Genomic DNA, 13,151 nt, shown 5'->3' with positions numbered 1-13,151 from the left:
ATACTTTTGAATGCTGAAAATGAAATTCTGATTATTAACTTACCTGATCACCACAGGGCCTGAGAAGGAAAACAATCGAACTAATCTCCCGCAAAGGACACACTCTGCACAAATTTCATCATACATTTTGCAAAATCTGTCGCTAGGATTCAATTGCAAGGTCATACATGATGTCAGAATGGCATCATAGGTTACGTTAAGTTGCCAAGCAACCTATGATGATTGGAGCTTTCACCGAGATAAGGCTAAATACGGAATTTAGTTGCTTCCTGATTAACGAAGCTCAGGAGGTGTTTGAATTGGGAATATGGGAATAAGATATAAGAAATGTTTCTACTCGGCTTCAACCTTTCCAAGTGTACCAGCATATTCAACAGAAGGAAATCGCCGTTGTATAGAGACAGGTATGTATCATGGCACTTGTCATTTCGAAGACAAGACCCTTGATAATTTTTGCTGATGCTTGTTGCAATGACAAAGAAGAGTATTGTCAACAAAGCAAAACGAATGAGGAACGCTGAGCTCAACAGTTTGCATAACGCCCCCCTTTTTTTTTTTTAGTTTCAAAGAGAAACTGTGTTCTCTCTAGCAAAGTGCAGCTAGGAGAAATCGTTCGCTTATGAGAGTTGTTCAGCATTTGCTACGCTGTTCGTCAGTTGGCAATTAAATGGCTGTTGTTGAGGAGCTATATTGGCATTTACGTCTAGTCATGAATATATTATTTCTGAAAAAAAAAACCTTCAAAAACTAAAAATACAAAGAGAAAACTACGTCATCAACAACAAAAAGCATAGCAACAAACACACACCAAAAAATTACACAACAAAAGCAAAAACAATAAAAAAAAAATCATCTCTAATTTAAATTATCATTCTTCCTTAATTTCAAACAGTTCTACATTATATTTCAATTCTCCCTTCCCAACAACTAATTGACTGAAATCTGATCACCAGTCTGACTCAGTGATATCCAGCGTATACTACATGGACCATTGTTCACAGTTGCTTGCTGGAGCGTTCTAAAGACTCGTTTCAAACAAAAGCAAACGCAAACAGCTCAAACAGACTTGCTCTTCACAATTTGGAGGAAAATTGATGACTATGTGGTGTTCATTTCCCTAGTCAAGCTTTATGGCAATAAGGTAAAACAAGCCACGTCGCGTTAAAGTAGACTGAATATTTGAGAACTTTGGATGATGGAAATCAGTGATATTGTGTATGCTCTGTTTAAAGATAAATGAGAAAGTTCACCTATAATAGTTAATAAGAAAAATTAACAACTCGATGTTTTTAAATCCTGACTTAACATACGCATGTGTTTGTTGACTTGTTTCAGTCTGACGTCAAAACATGTGCCCAAGTCTCAGTTATTTCCACTGAAAGTATTCCCGGCTCAGTTAGGTTCGTTGAAAACAGCTGATCGAATACAATAAGTTGCTTGCAAAACTTTTGCTTAAAAGTCGGCGTTATTGTGCTCTTTCACTGACAAGAGAGAAAAATATAAGACCTAATTTAAGGTAAAAAATCATCAACCTGACTTCGACCCTTGAGGGTAATGCCAATTTGTGTTGCAGTTTACCGGGAGGAAGTTAAACTAATAATTATAAAAGAAAGACACACCGACAGGAGCTTAAAAGTGCATGACTTCGGGATAGACAGGAGTAACATTACAAAAGATTACATGTACACATAAGATCAAAGCATTGAACCCGTAGATTAATAATGAACAGATTTGTACGAAATCAACGGATTAAAACCGTCTATCCGCTTATCCTCCTGCTGATGCCTAACAACAGAACACCAGTTCAAAAGCGGTTGTGTTATTATTCATTTCACCGGTCTTTTGAGCATACACGTGCAAAAGTGAGCGACGAGAATTCCGAGAACATCTAGTATCGGTTAGTAACGCGTCCATCAACACCTGAGAAATAAAATAGATACCAAAAAAAAGTGCAATGGGTACCAGCTAACACGTGGAAATTGTGGGACAAGTGTTTACCGCCTGTATGCCAGAAACAGTAAAAGAAAAACATAGATTACATAAACTTGTCTTTTAAAACAAACAAAGATGCTTGAAAAAAACATATATCGCCATGATACCTTGTTTGGAAAGCACGCCGCAGAAAAATATCGGAGGTAAATTCTCTACAGCTGGTAAAACTGTACAGGTTAGAAATTTTTACCATGGACGCGAAAAGTCCTAAAAGCGTAAGAATCTTTTTAGCGGAAACTTGCCAATGGCTTTTTTCCTTAACAAATTTAACGAAAGCGTAGCCTTGAGCTACATTGTTAAAATCTGTAGTTCACCTGTGTCCTTTTAATGTTTCACATCCTTATTCAGACATGCAGTCGCCAGTATTTTAAACCACCCGGCATCTTGGTAATTGTTTTCGTTACGCTAAAGGCGCCCATCTATTTGATTCTTTTGTTGGAAATTATCACACCTTACAGGTTTGGAACAAAAAGTTCTGATAAATACAGATGGAAATTCTTAAGGCGCACTTTCAAACGCTCTTCTCAATGATCTGAGTGAGTGAGTTTATGTGCCCTTTATTCTTACAAAGTGTATTATTCACAAGACCGATAAATATAATTAAACGAAATCGATTTCTTGCTTTTGTTTTCCTCAGGTAAGAAACGCTTTTAACTGAAGAGGCTAGTTCCGACAGGACAATCACAGACAATTAGATGTTAAACCGCAAATTGTGTGCTGTGATCTTTTTAATGGTCCAATTTCCTTAATAAGTAAAAAAAGAATCCACCTTCAACTTTTAAAGCCAACCTGTTAGATGTCTTCGCAAAAAAACAACTACAATGCCTTGTTTGCAGGGAGAATACTAAGAACAAAACAAGGTTTTTAGTACCTTTTTTTTATCTTTCAAGTTTTATTTTTCTCGTGATGAACAAAATTAAAATGTTTCAAAATTCTCGTTCATTCAATCATTCTTGTTGTATCGAAAGTAGAGAAACGGAATTTGCGAAAGGTAGCGACAAACACAATCTAGGCGATCTGTGTTCAGTAATTATTATCTGATGTATACTTTTTGTTTTAAGATTCGGGGCGGAATAGTTTGTCTGATGCTGGTAATTTATTCGTTTGCCATCATACGAAGCAGCAGCATTCAGTTTTTTTTTTGTTTTTTTTTAATTTTTTGGATCAAAAATACATTTTTGTCAACTTGTAACATTTTTATAGTTATAGGTGGAAGATTCTGCTTTTTAATTCGCCACAACGTCAGATTCTTTTAGCAAACTTGAACAACTATTTGTTGCAGTCAGTTTGTCACCAAACCTTGATAATCATATCTATTACGAAACTACGTATCGAGGAACAGTACTGTTAAACAGTGAATCCGAAGATGATACAATGTATTCTATTGATTTTACACTATATTTTCAGTTATTGAAGTCTATCGACATTTTTGCGGTTTAGTTCAAGTCTTGATTTGGGAAATCGGTTCTTCTTCTGTCGCCCTTTTTCAAGAAATACTGTATCAAATGTGTTTGTAGCTTGGTATTTGTGCAGTTCGAGTAATGTTTGATGAAGTCATTATAACAAAATGGTTGTACAGATTTTTCAGCTGAATGAAAAAGAAATAACTTCACTGAAAAATCCTTAAGAAACAAATTGAAGTCCTGATTTTGTCTTGAAGCCGGCTTATGTATGATATTTTCGGTCTTTAGTTTGTTCGCACAATATTTCATGAGCATGGAGAAATGAAGAAATCTGAGGCTGTCATCAAGATGCGATCGAATCAGTAATCTCCCAATTGTGCATTCGCATGTTTCAGCAATAAAACACAAGCCACAGGGGACTCATAAGAGGGGAGAGCGTCCCGTGTGGGGATAGGTGGATAATTTTGCCAACAATTTCCCTGTTCTCTGGCAATAGCAGGAAACAAGAGAATATCATCAGATATTCTTATGCTGGAAATTTAACTAGTCTTCGTGTGGAAAATAGTTTTATACATTCTCTTACTGAACTCAACAAAAGAGACAGCAATTAATCATTAGAAGTCACATATCTGATCGAAAGAATTGTTTTTTCTTTTCAAAAACATAAGTTTTACTTCAGAACTTCACCATTTTTTATTCAAAAACGCAAACACGCGCGGTAAAATCAAACGAGAATCACTTCCCCACCCACCTGCGAATCAGTGCTACACTTACAGAAAAACGGCGTCAAACTTAGCTCAAAGATATTTAATTTAAATCTCAAAAACCGCTAATCCTAAGTGACACGAGAAAGGGGCTTACATAAAACGACTATTCTAAAAACATATGCGATCTCTAGCAACTGGCGAGTGTTTAAACGCACAACAACCTTCATTTGAGCAATTTATTATTCTGGCCCTACCAGCCAAATGTCCCTCTTCAGTTTTTTCTTTTGAAGAATGTAATTAATTTTATTAGACAGGTTTAAATGACAGAAATAAAGAGCGGAATGAAATCGGTGTTTATTTCTTAAAGAGGTTTGGTTTGGACGTCGTTTGTCGTTTACTTCCAAGTTTGACTCAAACACAAGAATCAAATATCAAGACGAAAATCTTACTGATTCGTTTTTCATTCTAGAATTTAGTTAACATTATTTTAAACGAACCAAAAATCTGGTTTTAAGTTTGCCAGAGCTTACAGCGAGAGGCAACCAAAAACCTACCGGTAATTCTTCTGTCTTTGTACCGGTTAAAAACGCCGTGTCCGATGGCAAACAGCTCTGTTTCAATTAGAGTTTGGAAGGACATATTAGTATTCATATATTGGACCATGCAATAACGAATCGTATACAGGAGAGAAAAGTTTGTAACTGGCTCTAAAGGCTTTATATTCGAGATGAGGTGAAAAATTGGCTTCGAGTCAATGTAATGATCACAGAGTTTTAATGTTGCTCGGTTTTAATTCTGTTCTTTCGGGAAACAAAAGAAACGAACATAAATATGACAGAAGCGAGCTTACATCTGTTCTGTAACAAATGTGACCCCGTGTGTGTCCACTTTATCTTGTCTTTTTTTGTTTCGTTCGTTGTATCTTTCACGGCTGGACCTCCTTCCCGCCACAAAAGACAGCGTGAACAATTAACAGTGGACTAGAATGAAGCTTTTCATGGAGAAATTAGTGGTTCTTTGTCATCTCTTCACAGAAGGATACGCGTGGTTAAGTTAGCTTTTGATATAAATAACACGCTCTGGGAAAACGTTACAAAATAAAATGGCTAACTTCCATTGTTTCAATTCACCTACATGTTTTTGTTTTTTTTTTTTAATTCCTTCGATATTCTTGTACTGTGTCAACTAAACCTTGAGTTCTGTCAGCGACAGAACACAGTTTAAAGAGCAAAAGAGTTTCTTGGAAAAGTGTTTTATAGCAGGCGAATATAGCCGAGTGACATTTCAATTATTCCTATTTTCGTAGCAGGAGTTTTAGACTACTTCGAACTTGCTATTGGCCGTTACTAAAGTAAACAGAGATGTGATGCTAAAATGTTGGCACATGTATTTAGCAAATATATGTTGTTTGTACTGAATATAGCAGTCGTCGGTTTTTTTTTTTTTAATTTATATCAGAGAGTGAAAAATCACGAATTGATAAAGCCCATTCACCCACGCACACATGGAAATTACCACGCGCTACAAACGCGTGGCATGGCTAGTGTGTCCTTTAACTGCTCGTGCGGACTTTAGACACGCGCACACGCGCGAAATTTAATAAATATCTAATCACAATTTTGCCATGGTTACATAAAATAGTTAACCTTGTCTTCCAAACCGATTAGAGGGGAAAAAATTGATTGTCTGTGGTATTGAATTACAGAATGAATCAGATTTTCTCATATAGAATGCGAAAATTAAAACCGACATCAGAGAATTTAGCTAAATTTTTTTTCATTTTATCCGAGGTCAATACATTTTGCGCAAACAAAAAGGACTATTTTGTCTCCGAAAGCAATCAATTTTCTAACAGCCATAGAACGTAATTACCCATCTATTTTTAACAAATTTGTTCTAATGTAGAAGGACACCTCAAAACGCCCGCAGGCTTTTAAAGCTTTAATCATTTTTCCGTAGAGGGCTGATTTGCGCGCTGAACAGGAAACTTTCACCGGCTCCTTAAATACAAACAAAAAGGATACAAATTAATTTTCTCAAATTACCTAATTAAATAAATGTTCTTTGATAGTTTAAATGGCCCTCAAAGATGCAAATTTGATTCCTTTTCAAATTAGACAAAAGCAGTTTTTAAAAGAAGTTTTTTTGAAGCTTTCCGAAAGGATGCGAGCAAAACATACTGTTTGGAATAATCAAGCCGAACCGACAAGTTTCAATAGGTTTTTTTGGCACTTAGGTTCATTTCCGATTAGGCATCATTCTATAATTAAAATCTTGAATTTTCATAAGCGGTTTCAAGTAGAAAACGAATCTATTTGCCAAAGGGGAATAGTTGTTTTACCGGAAATTAATATGTTCACATTTATTCGTCTTCTTTTGCGAATTAGGAACCGATTCACCTGCCTTTTTGGCTTGTTTGTCGTTCATAACCGATTCATTTATTTCGTATGAAACTTTCACGCTAACGATGTTAACGTGTAATTTATCTTACTCATTTTGCCCGTTACACGATGGATTCCTGATTGATCACAAAGAAACAGGAATCTTTTGTAACAGCAGACGAAAGATAAATCGAAAATGACTTTTGTTTGCGTAAAATAATAGCACACGCCCATCGCGAATGTTGAAGTAAAAAGACTGTACACACGACCAAATGTTTCAGGCGAGTGAAAGGGTAAATCACCTAGGATATAACAACAAAAACGTATAAAAGTCGAAGGTAAGAATCTCCAAAACGATGCAAAGTTGTGGATGGTTTTTGCTAAGTTGGTTGATTTGTATTTTTTAAAAGTGTGTTTTTATCCATCGAAAACATCTTCTCTTGTTTAGTTTCTGTTAAAAATTGTGCCATGAGTACTCACAAAAAATATTGGTTATTTTGGCGCACTGAGAATATAGAGCATATTACCAGAGAAATATAGGCACAGTCGGGATGAGAATTGAAATTATGGGGAAGTCGAAATGGAGTGTCAGATAACTAATGGTTTGCGTAATTGAATATTATTGAAATAAAAGACGATTCACTCTAAAAGTCTGTGTAGTGTGATGCGCAAGTCGGCATTAAGGTTTTGTTAAATTGGAGAAGCGAATTACGCTTTAAAAAGGTGAAAATTTGATGTTGAAGGAGAAGTGTCAATTCTGAGATATTTTGTGCCTGTCAATGCAAACGTACTAATAATAAGCCCTCTTTTTTTTTTTTAGCAAAATACGGAAAATTACAAAACTTCTATAATTAAATATTGCGACTTTTCAGTCCTTCTACCGGTGGGGCCCGTGAGTAATTACTGGAGCCCTTACTCGTGACAGAAAGGTTAGAAGGAGCTTTCAAAACATCCAAAACTGTTTCCAAATTAATATCAATATTTAAACATCTCGATGTTACATACGATACCTACAGGGAAATATAATGACATCAAGCTGGGTTCAAACGGGCTACGATGAGTTTTTAATATTCACCGTCATCTTCCCTCATCATGAATTGACATTTAAAAGCCATTTTTCCCCGAGAAAGAATTTTTTTCCATTGCAAAGGATAAGTTTTGGAGATTAACCCATTAAAAAGAAAAAAAAAAGGATTATTGTTGAAGAAAGAAGCAAAGAAAATAAAAGCAAAAAAGAAAGCGTGATGCTTAGGGCTGTTTCGTGCAAATGCATCTACTCTCCGTTTTCGTTTTTGCAAATGAACTTTAAATTAATGACTTGAAGTTTGACAGGGGAATGGGGCAGGTGCTAGTATTTTTCTTTACCAAAGTATTGAGCTTGAAATATAGCCTCGTTTAAGGCCAACTTGGGAAGCCATATCAGGGGTAATTATCCATTAAAAAGATACAATCTACACGGGCGGGTTTTACATAATTTGCTTTCTCCTAATAGCCGGCGGATACGACAAAGGCAGAAAAAAAATCGCCAAGCCCATGCAAGGAAATAACCAGCTTTGCCCTCAATTTACTAACCGGAATGTAAAAATAAACGACTGCATGCATTTCCTAAGAGATTAATTCGAAATATCTTCCTGTGTGGCGGATTTTACCAAATCGCAGCGTAGATAGTTAATATAACAATAAAAAGTCCGACATTTTAATTTGTAACGTGTTTGCAAAATTTCAAGTGCTTTTCTAATTCCTGGCAAACAGCCTTGAAATTTGAGCTGGAATTTCGCTTTAAAGTTGTCATGTGAAAATTAACGTTTATTGGTATAGTTAAAATGTCGGTATTTGCGGCGCAATTCGGTGAGTAATTAGGAGCGTGTTCTCTCGCGGGATTATTTCATGTAAGACCTCGTAAGCTGTTGTAAATAATTTGAGAGGATCGCGTAGGGATTATTTAGATTTTCATCGTAAGACTCTTTTCCTTGGAGTATACTTTCAACTGAACTGGCCAAATGGGAAAAGAAGAGATGCTCTCTTTTATGGATGACCGTTTTAGGAAAAAACATTTTTCTCCTGTGTCTGTGTTTGTCCTTTAAAAGTATCGCGTCTTTATTACCGCCATCGAAAGGCAGAATTGCCTTTTCGCTTGACAAATTATGGACCTACAAGATAACTTCTCAAATTACACCCTACAATGTTATGCTAATTTGTTTTTTAAAATAAACTCAACTTTTTGACGTTCCGAAGTTTCTTTGTTCTAAATTCTTATGATTTAAATTTTATGATTCTTTCTCAATGCCTTTAAAAAGCTAGCATGTCAAAACCGTATTCCACCGAGGATTAAATAATTCGGACGTGAATTTGTTTTAAGCACTGGTAACAGGCACGATTTTCTTTTTATTCTTCGTGGAACATTACAGAATTCATTTGCAACGGCAAGGTCCCTTTTGCGATAACATCCTTTAGTTCTCTGACGTGATTTCGTTTGATATTCAAAAACTCAATTCGAGGAGAAATGAGCGATTTAAGGAGACGGTAAAAACCTCAATTAAGTTTAGTTATAGCTTTTTGGGTTGTCACAGAAGGAAGAACCCGGGCAGTTTTCATGATAGAGGTCTGTAAAACCTGTATCGCCCGCCTACAATTAACAAAGTCATTTACGAGGTTGGGCGTCATTTGAGCATACTGGAGAAGAATTAAAACTTCTGTTTCGCGTTTGACAGTTTCCCCATCCTCTAACAGGGCGATTTTAATTCTTAAAACTCATATGTATTCTTTATTGTGCCAAACGAAAATGCGTCAATGTATGAGCTAATTGTAAATGTCAAAGTGTGTAGAAGCTAACGAAAGTAAAATTAACAAACTGAATCATTGGCGTCTAACCGCAGCTCGAGCGTCATTCCACAAAGTACCCGCTCGTAAACAAAGTTTGTGGCATGTTAAATTGATATTTAAATGCGTGCAAACGAATCCTTCGCTTGTAAATCTCCATTTAAGCATTGCCAATTGTCGAATATTCGATATTGATGAATCGCCCCGAGCGAAGTGTCAGCTCAAATCATAATGGTTGAATAGTTGCAGCGCGTAAAAAAGAAATCAGAAGTCAGTTCGCTGACTCACTTTTTACTCTTTATGCCTCTGGCTGTTCGTTAAAGTATATCTTCCAATATATTTTCTCAAAAACGAAGTGGAAAATGTAAAATCAATACCTTTCATTCGAAATGGATACTGCACAATTGCGGTTTAAAATCTACAGGTGGAAATGTTAACAGTTCGACTCTATGAAATAATTATGTTCCATTTCGGGAAAACTTTCGAATTTTTGAAAAAAAAAAAATTAAGATTCCTCGAATGATTTTGTCATGGCCTAGAGAAAGGGTGTTCCTGATGACCTCGGTTTTTTCCGAAAGAAAAGTAATTAATTTCAATTAAATAGAGGCTCCTTGCAAAGCTGAAACTACAAGATTGCTGTTTTGTGCTCTTGATCAAACAAAGGGGCACGGCAAATTGTGCTAATTTGATCGCACCGGGAAATGTGAAAATAGAATTCAAAGATATATTCTAAAAGCATGCTAAAATACCATATTTTCGTCTCTTAAGCTTTTCCCTCGTGCTTGAATGCCGAACAAATGACAACAATATGATCTCGAGTGCCATGATACTTTTCGGTTTCAAGCTCTGAATTAAACCCAAATATACAAAAACATTACGCTTCGAGCAGAAGTCTGTAAACCCAGTTAAATATTATGAATTATGATTTTAAGTAGATCGAGTCACTCGCTTTTTAGTCAATTCAGATATCTTTTTATTTGGAAGAACCAATGGCTTTTCATTGCTAAAGACCTTCGTTAATTTTTCTACAACAATTAGACTGAACATATGTTCTTGAAGTACTTTGTACATCCTTGGTTCCTGAAATACAAACTGTACTTGCCTAACACTAGCAATACAGATACAAAAGAAGATATACGCGATCGATCGTTCTTTCGTGTATTTACGACTCAGGTCAATCTTTCTAACGTCGAATGCATTTTGAAGTAATGATTATCGTGTCTTATCGCGTGGATGTGACAGAGTCGATGCGTTTCACCAAGGATTTAATTAGCCTTATAATGAATTATCCGATTAATGCAGCCATTTTAGACACCTTTTTGTTCCGTAAAACTATTGTACAAAAAAAGTCGTTACCTTCTATAATTTTCTATATATTTACATGTACGTAATTTGCTCTCTTTTAGCAGACGTAGAAATGATCAACGGGGCTTCTTTAACTTGAAGGGGAAAGCGGGCTTTGAGCGCTTTCTGTGACTTGGTGCTGGGCGGCTTTTTTGTCCTTTTTCCATTTGACTCGGCGATTCTGGAACCAGATCTTAACTTGTTTCTCGGATAAATCTAAAAGCGCGGCGATTTGAATCCTGCGCAGGCGGGATAGGTATCTGTTCTGGCTGAATTCCTTTTCAAGCTCCAGTAACTGCATGCTTGTGTATGCTGTGCGAATGCGTTTTGATCTTGAATTTCCTCTGTTCACATTACCCGGCTCCGTGGCGCGGGAAACTGTTGAGCAGAACAAGAAAAAAAAAAAAAAAAAAAAACGTTAAAAAAGCTTTATCACTAGGCACAATCAAGCATGTGTACAGATAAAAAAGTAAAAATTCAAGATTCAAAGGCTTGAAGTGTGCCACGGTTTAACCAAAACACCTGTCGCCAGATTAGATAATGTGGCTTCTTCGAGTAAAAAGGTATCAAGTTGAGAATAAAAAAATTACAGATAATTACCGTAGGACACTAAGCGGAGGCGATCTTCTTCGCTGCTTGCGTAGTGAGGCTGTAAATGAGCATGTTCCGCTTTCAGAAACTCGGCTTTTGAGTACAGACTTGCTGCATCAGGGATGGTCGCTCCGCGGACGTGTAAAAATGGATGGACCGCCGGACTTGTTGGAATACAGAGCTGACATAATCCTGAGGCTTCAGATTGCGAAGGAGTCCAACAGCAAGAGCAGGGAACAGCTGGTTCGAAGCTGTGTCTTGTCTCCGAGATGGAAGCGCTTGAAGGTTTCGGTTTACTGCTCTGGATTAGCGACTCGATGTAGAAAGACGAACTCATGATGTTGACCCGCGCGCGACAAGGAACTCGCTAGTTGTGTCAGTGTCAGCTATAATGAGGCATATATAGTGTTATGCGCACGTGGCCAATGTTGCCAAATTATGTTCACCATTGTGCGAATCATAAAGGAATATCATAAATAATGAACGAATTTTAAAGCTTTAGAAAAACAGTTTAAAGCATGCTTAATTACTGATACAGCCATTCAAAATCAGCCAATGATTACCTAGTTGGGGGCGGGGAATAACAGTGCTTGTTTCACTTCTTCTATCGCAACCAGAAGATTTGCTTCTCCGAAACACAATCATTTGATCGACCAACGCCTTAAATCTAGGCTTAGTAATCCGTTTCACCAATCATCCACCAGCAGAATTAATCACGATAGTGGCCCCATGATGTTCTTTTTAAAACCCGTCTTTTCCCTGTTTCACCTGCGAGCACTTGATGACATTTCTATTTCCAATTGTTAACTATTCACTCGGCCTTTTTGGTGTCAATGTAATTAACTTTTCATCTATGTTCTTGCAAGCACCATTGTGAGAAAGTTTAGTTTGCGCCGACTGACAATCACACATCCTGTATAATAACAAACAGCTCTTTCTTCCAAACGCGAAGATCCGGTTCGTGAATTAAACCCCATATAAGAGGACAAACAACCTCAAATTCATTTATTTTCGGTGGATATTTCCCAGTTTTTCTGCTGCAAAATTATCAATTTCGACCCTCGACTCTTAATGCTTCTAAAAGCGTTACGCGTGCCAAAAGCCGTGCACTTTATCATACTAATCAAGATTGTTTTCAAAATCCCTGCAGTATCATTATCTGTGCACTTATTTGCTTAACAGTCACAAAATAAATTGAATTTTTTCAAATAAAGTCCCCAGGCAAAATAATTGTTTAGCGTGGTTCAATCTTTTTTCTGCTTGAGGGGGAACTTATGGTAGTGTTTTTGGAGTGTCTTAATTTTTTTCGGTCGCCTCTTAAGTAATTCGCCCTTTCACTTTGATGCAAAAAGCTTTCGGGGCGCTCCTTTCCTGCAGTTGTAAATTAAGATTTAAATTGCCAAAATTCTAACTCTCAGAAGACAAATGCTGTTTAATAGATCTAGCAATAATACTTGTGGCAAAATTAAAAAGTCGGACCTGCACCTCGCCTGCGCGAAGTGAATATTAAAAATGAGCTATGAAAACCCAATGGGCAGGCTTAAGCGCTAATCGAAGTAAATACCTTTTGTAAATAAAATTGCTCGCGCTAAATTAGCCCGAGGCTTTTTTGGAATGTTCTGGCCTTGAGCTTTCTGGTGTTTTTCGAAAGTACTAAATCATGCTACATGTGAATCAGGAAAAAGAATACCCCCCCACAAGTTTGCTATACATAGATTGTACAGATATTAATAGCCAAGAACAAATTTGAAAACCGACCGCGCGCTTGTCGTCAACAAGTACGTAAAAGCTTGGCTAATAAATTGTGCTCAAAGACTGCACGCTGTTTAAATATTAAGGAATCAAATAAACTGGCACAGGTTATTAACACACAGTAATTATACAATAGAATACATTTTGCACTATAGACTACT

At 36.7% G+C, this 13,151-nt stretch overlaps 1 protein-coding gene and 2 long non-coding RNA genes across 3 annotated transcripts; 1 reads left to right on the top strand and 2 right to left on the bottom strand.

Moving 5' to 3' along the window:
• The first annotated feature begins 223 nt into the window (after positions 1 to 223).
• LOC148724215 (uncharacterized) lies at positions 224 to 2,929 on the top strand. The gene is made up of 3 exons (XR_015992049.1): positions 224 to 404; positions 954 to 1,141; positions 2,630 to 2,929. It is a non-coding gene; the product is annotated as an uncharacterized LOC148724215 (long non-coding RNA).
• Positions 669 to 2,523, bottom strand: LOC148724216 (uncharacterized). Its single transcript, XR_015992050.1, has 2 exons — positions 2,100 to 2,523; positions 669 to 1,920 (listed from the first exon to the last, which is right to left on the bottom strand). It is a non-coding gene; the product is annotated as an uncharacterized LOC148724216 (long non-coding RNA).
• A 7,323-nt stretch (positions 2,930 to 10,252) lies between the features above and the next one.
• On the bottom strand, positions 10,253 to 11,948 carry LOC111338369 (homeobox protein Hox-B4). Its single transcript, XM_022944853.2, has 3 exons — positions 11,802 to 11,948; positions 11,248 to 11,624; positions 10,253 to 11,025 (listed from the first exon to the last, which is right to left on the bottom strand). The coding sequence occupies exons 2-3, from the start codon at positions 11,573 to 11,575 to the stop codon at positions 10,739 to 10,741; spliced, it is 615 nt and encodes a 204-aa protein (XP_022800588.1). The 5' UTR covers positions 11,576 to 11,624; positions 11,802 to 11,948; the 3' UTR covers positions 10,253 to 10,738.
• Between the last annotated feature and the right edge of the window lie 1,203 nt (positions 11,949 to 13,151).

Source organism: Stylophora pistillata, chromosome 9, assembly GCF_964205215.1.
Source record: "Stylophora pistillata chromosome 9, jaStyPist1.2, whole genome shotgun sequence".
Lineage (NCBI taxonomy): Eukaryota > Metazoa > Cnidaria > Anthozoa > Scleractinia > Pocilloporidae > Stylophora > Stylophora pistillata.
The sequence above is the reverse complement of the archived record's forward strand: the minus strand, read 5'-3'. Positions and strand labels throughout refer to the sequence as shown.

Coding starts and splice junctions, on each gene's coding strand:
- LOC111338369 (XM_022944853.2), bottom strand. CDS start 11,575: ATGAGTTCGTCTTTCTACATCGAGTCGCTAATCCAGAGCAGTAAACCG. Junction 11,026..11,247: donor CCTCCGCTTAGTGTCCTACG/GTAATTATCTGT, acceptor TCTGCTCAACAG/TTTCCCGCGCCACGGAGCCG.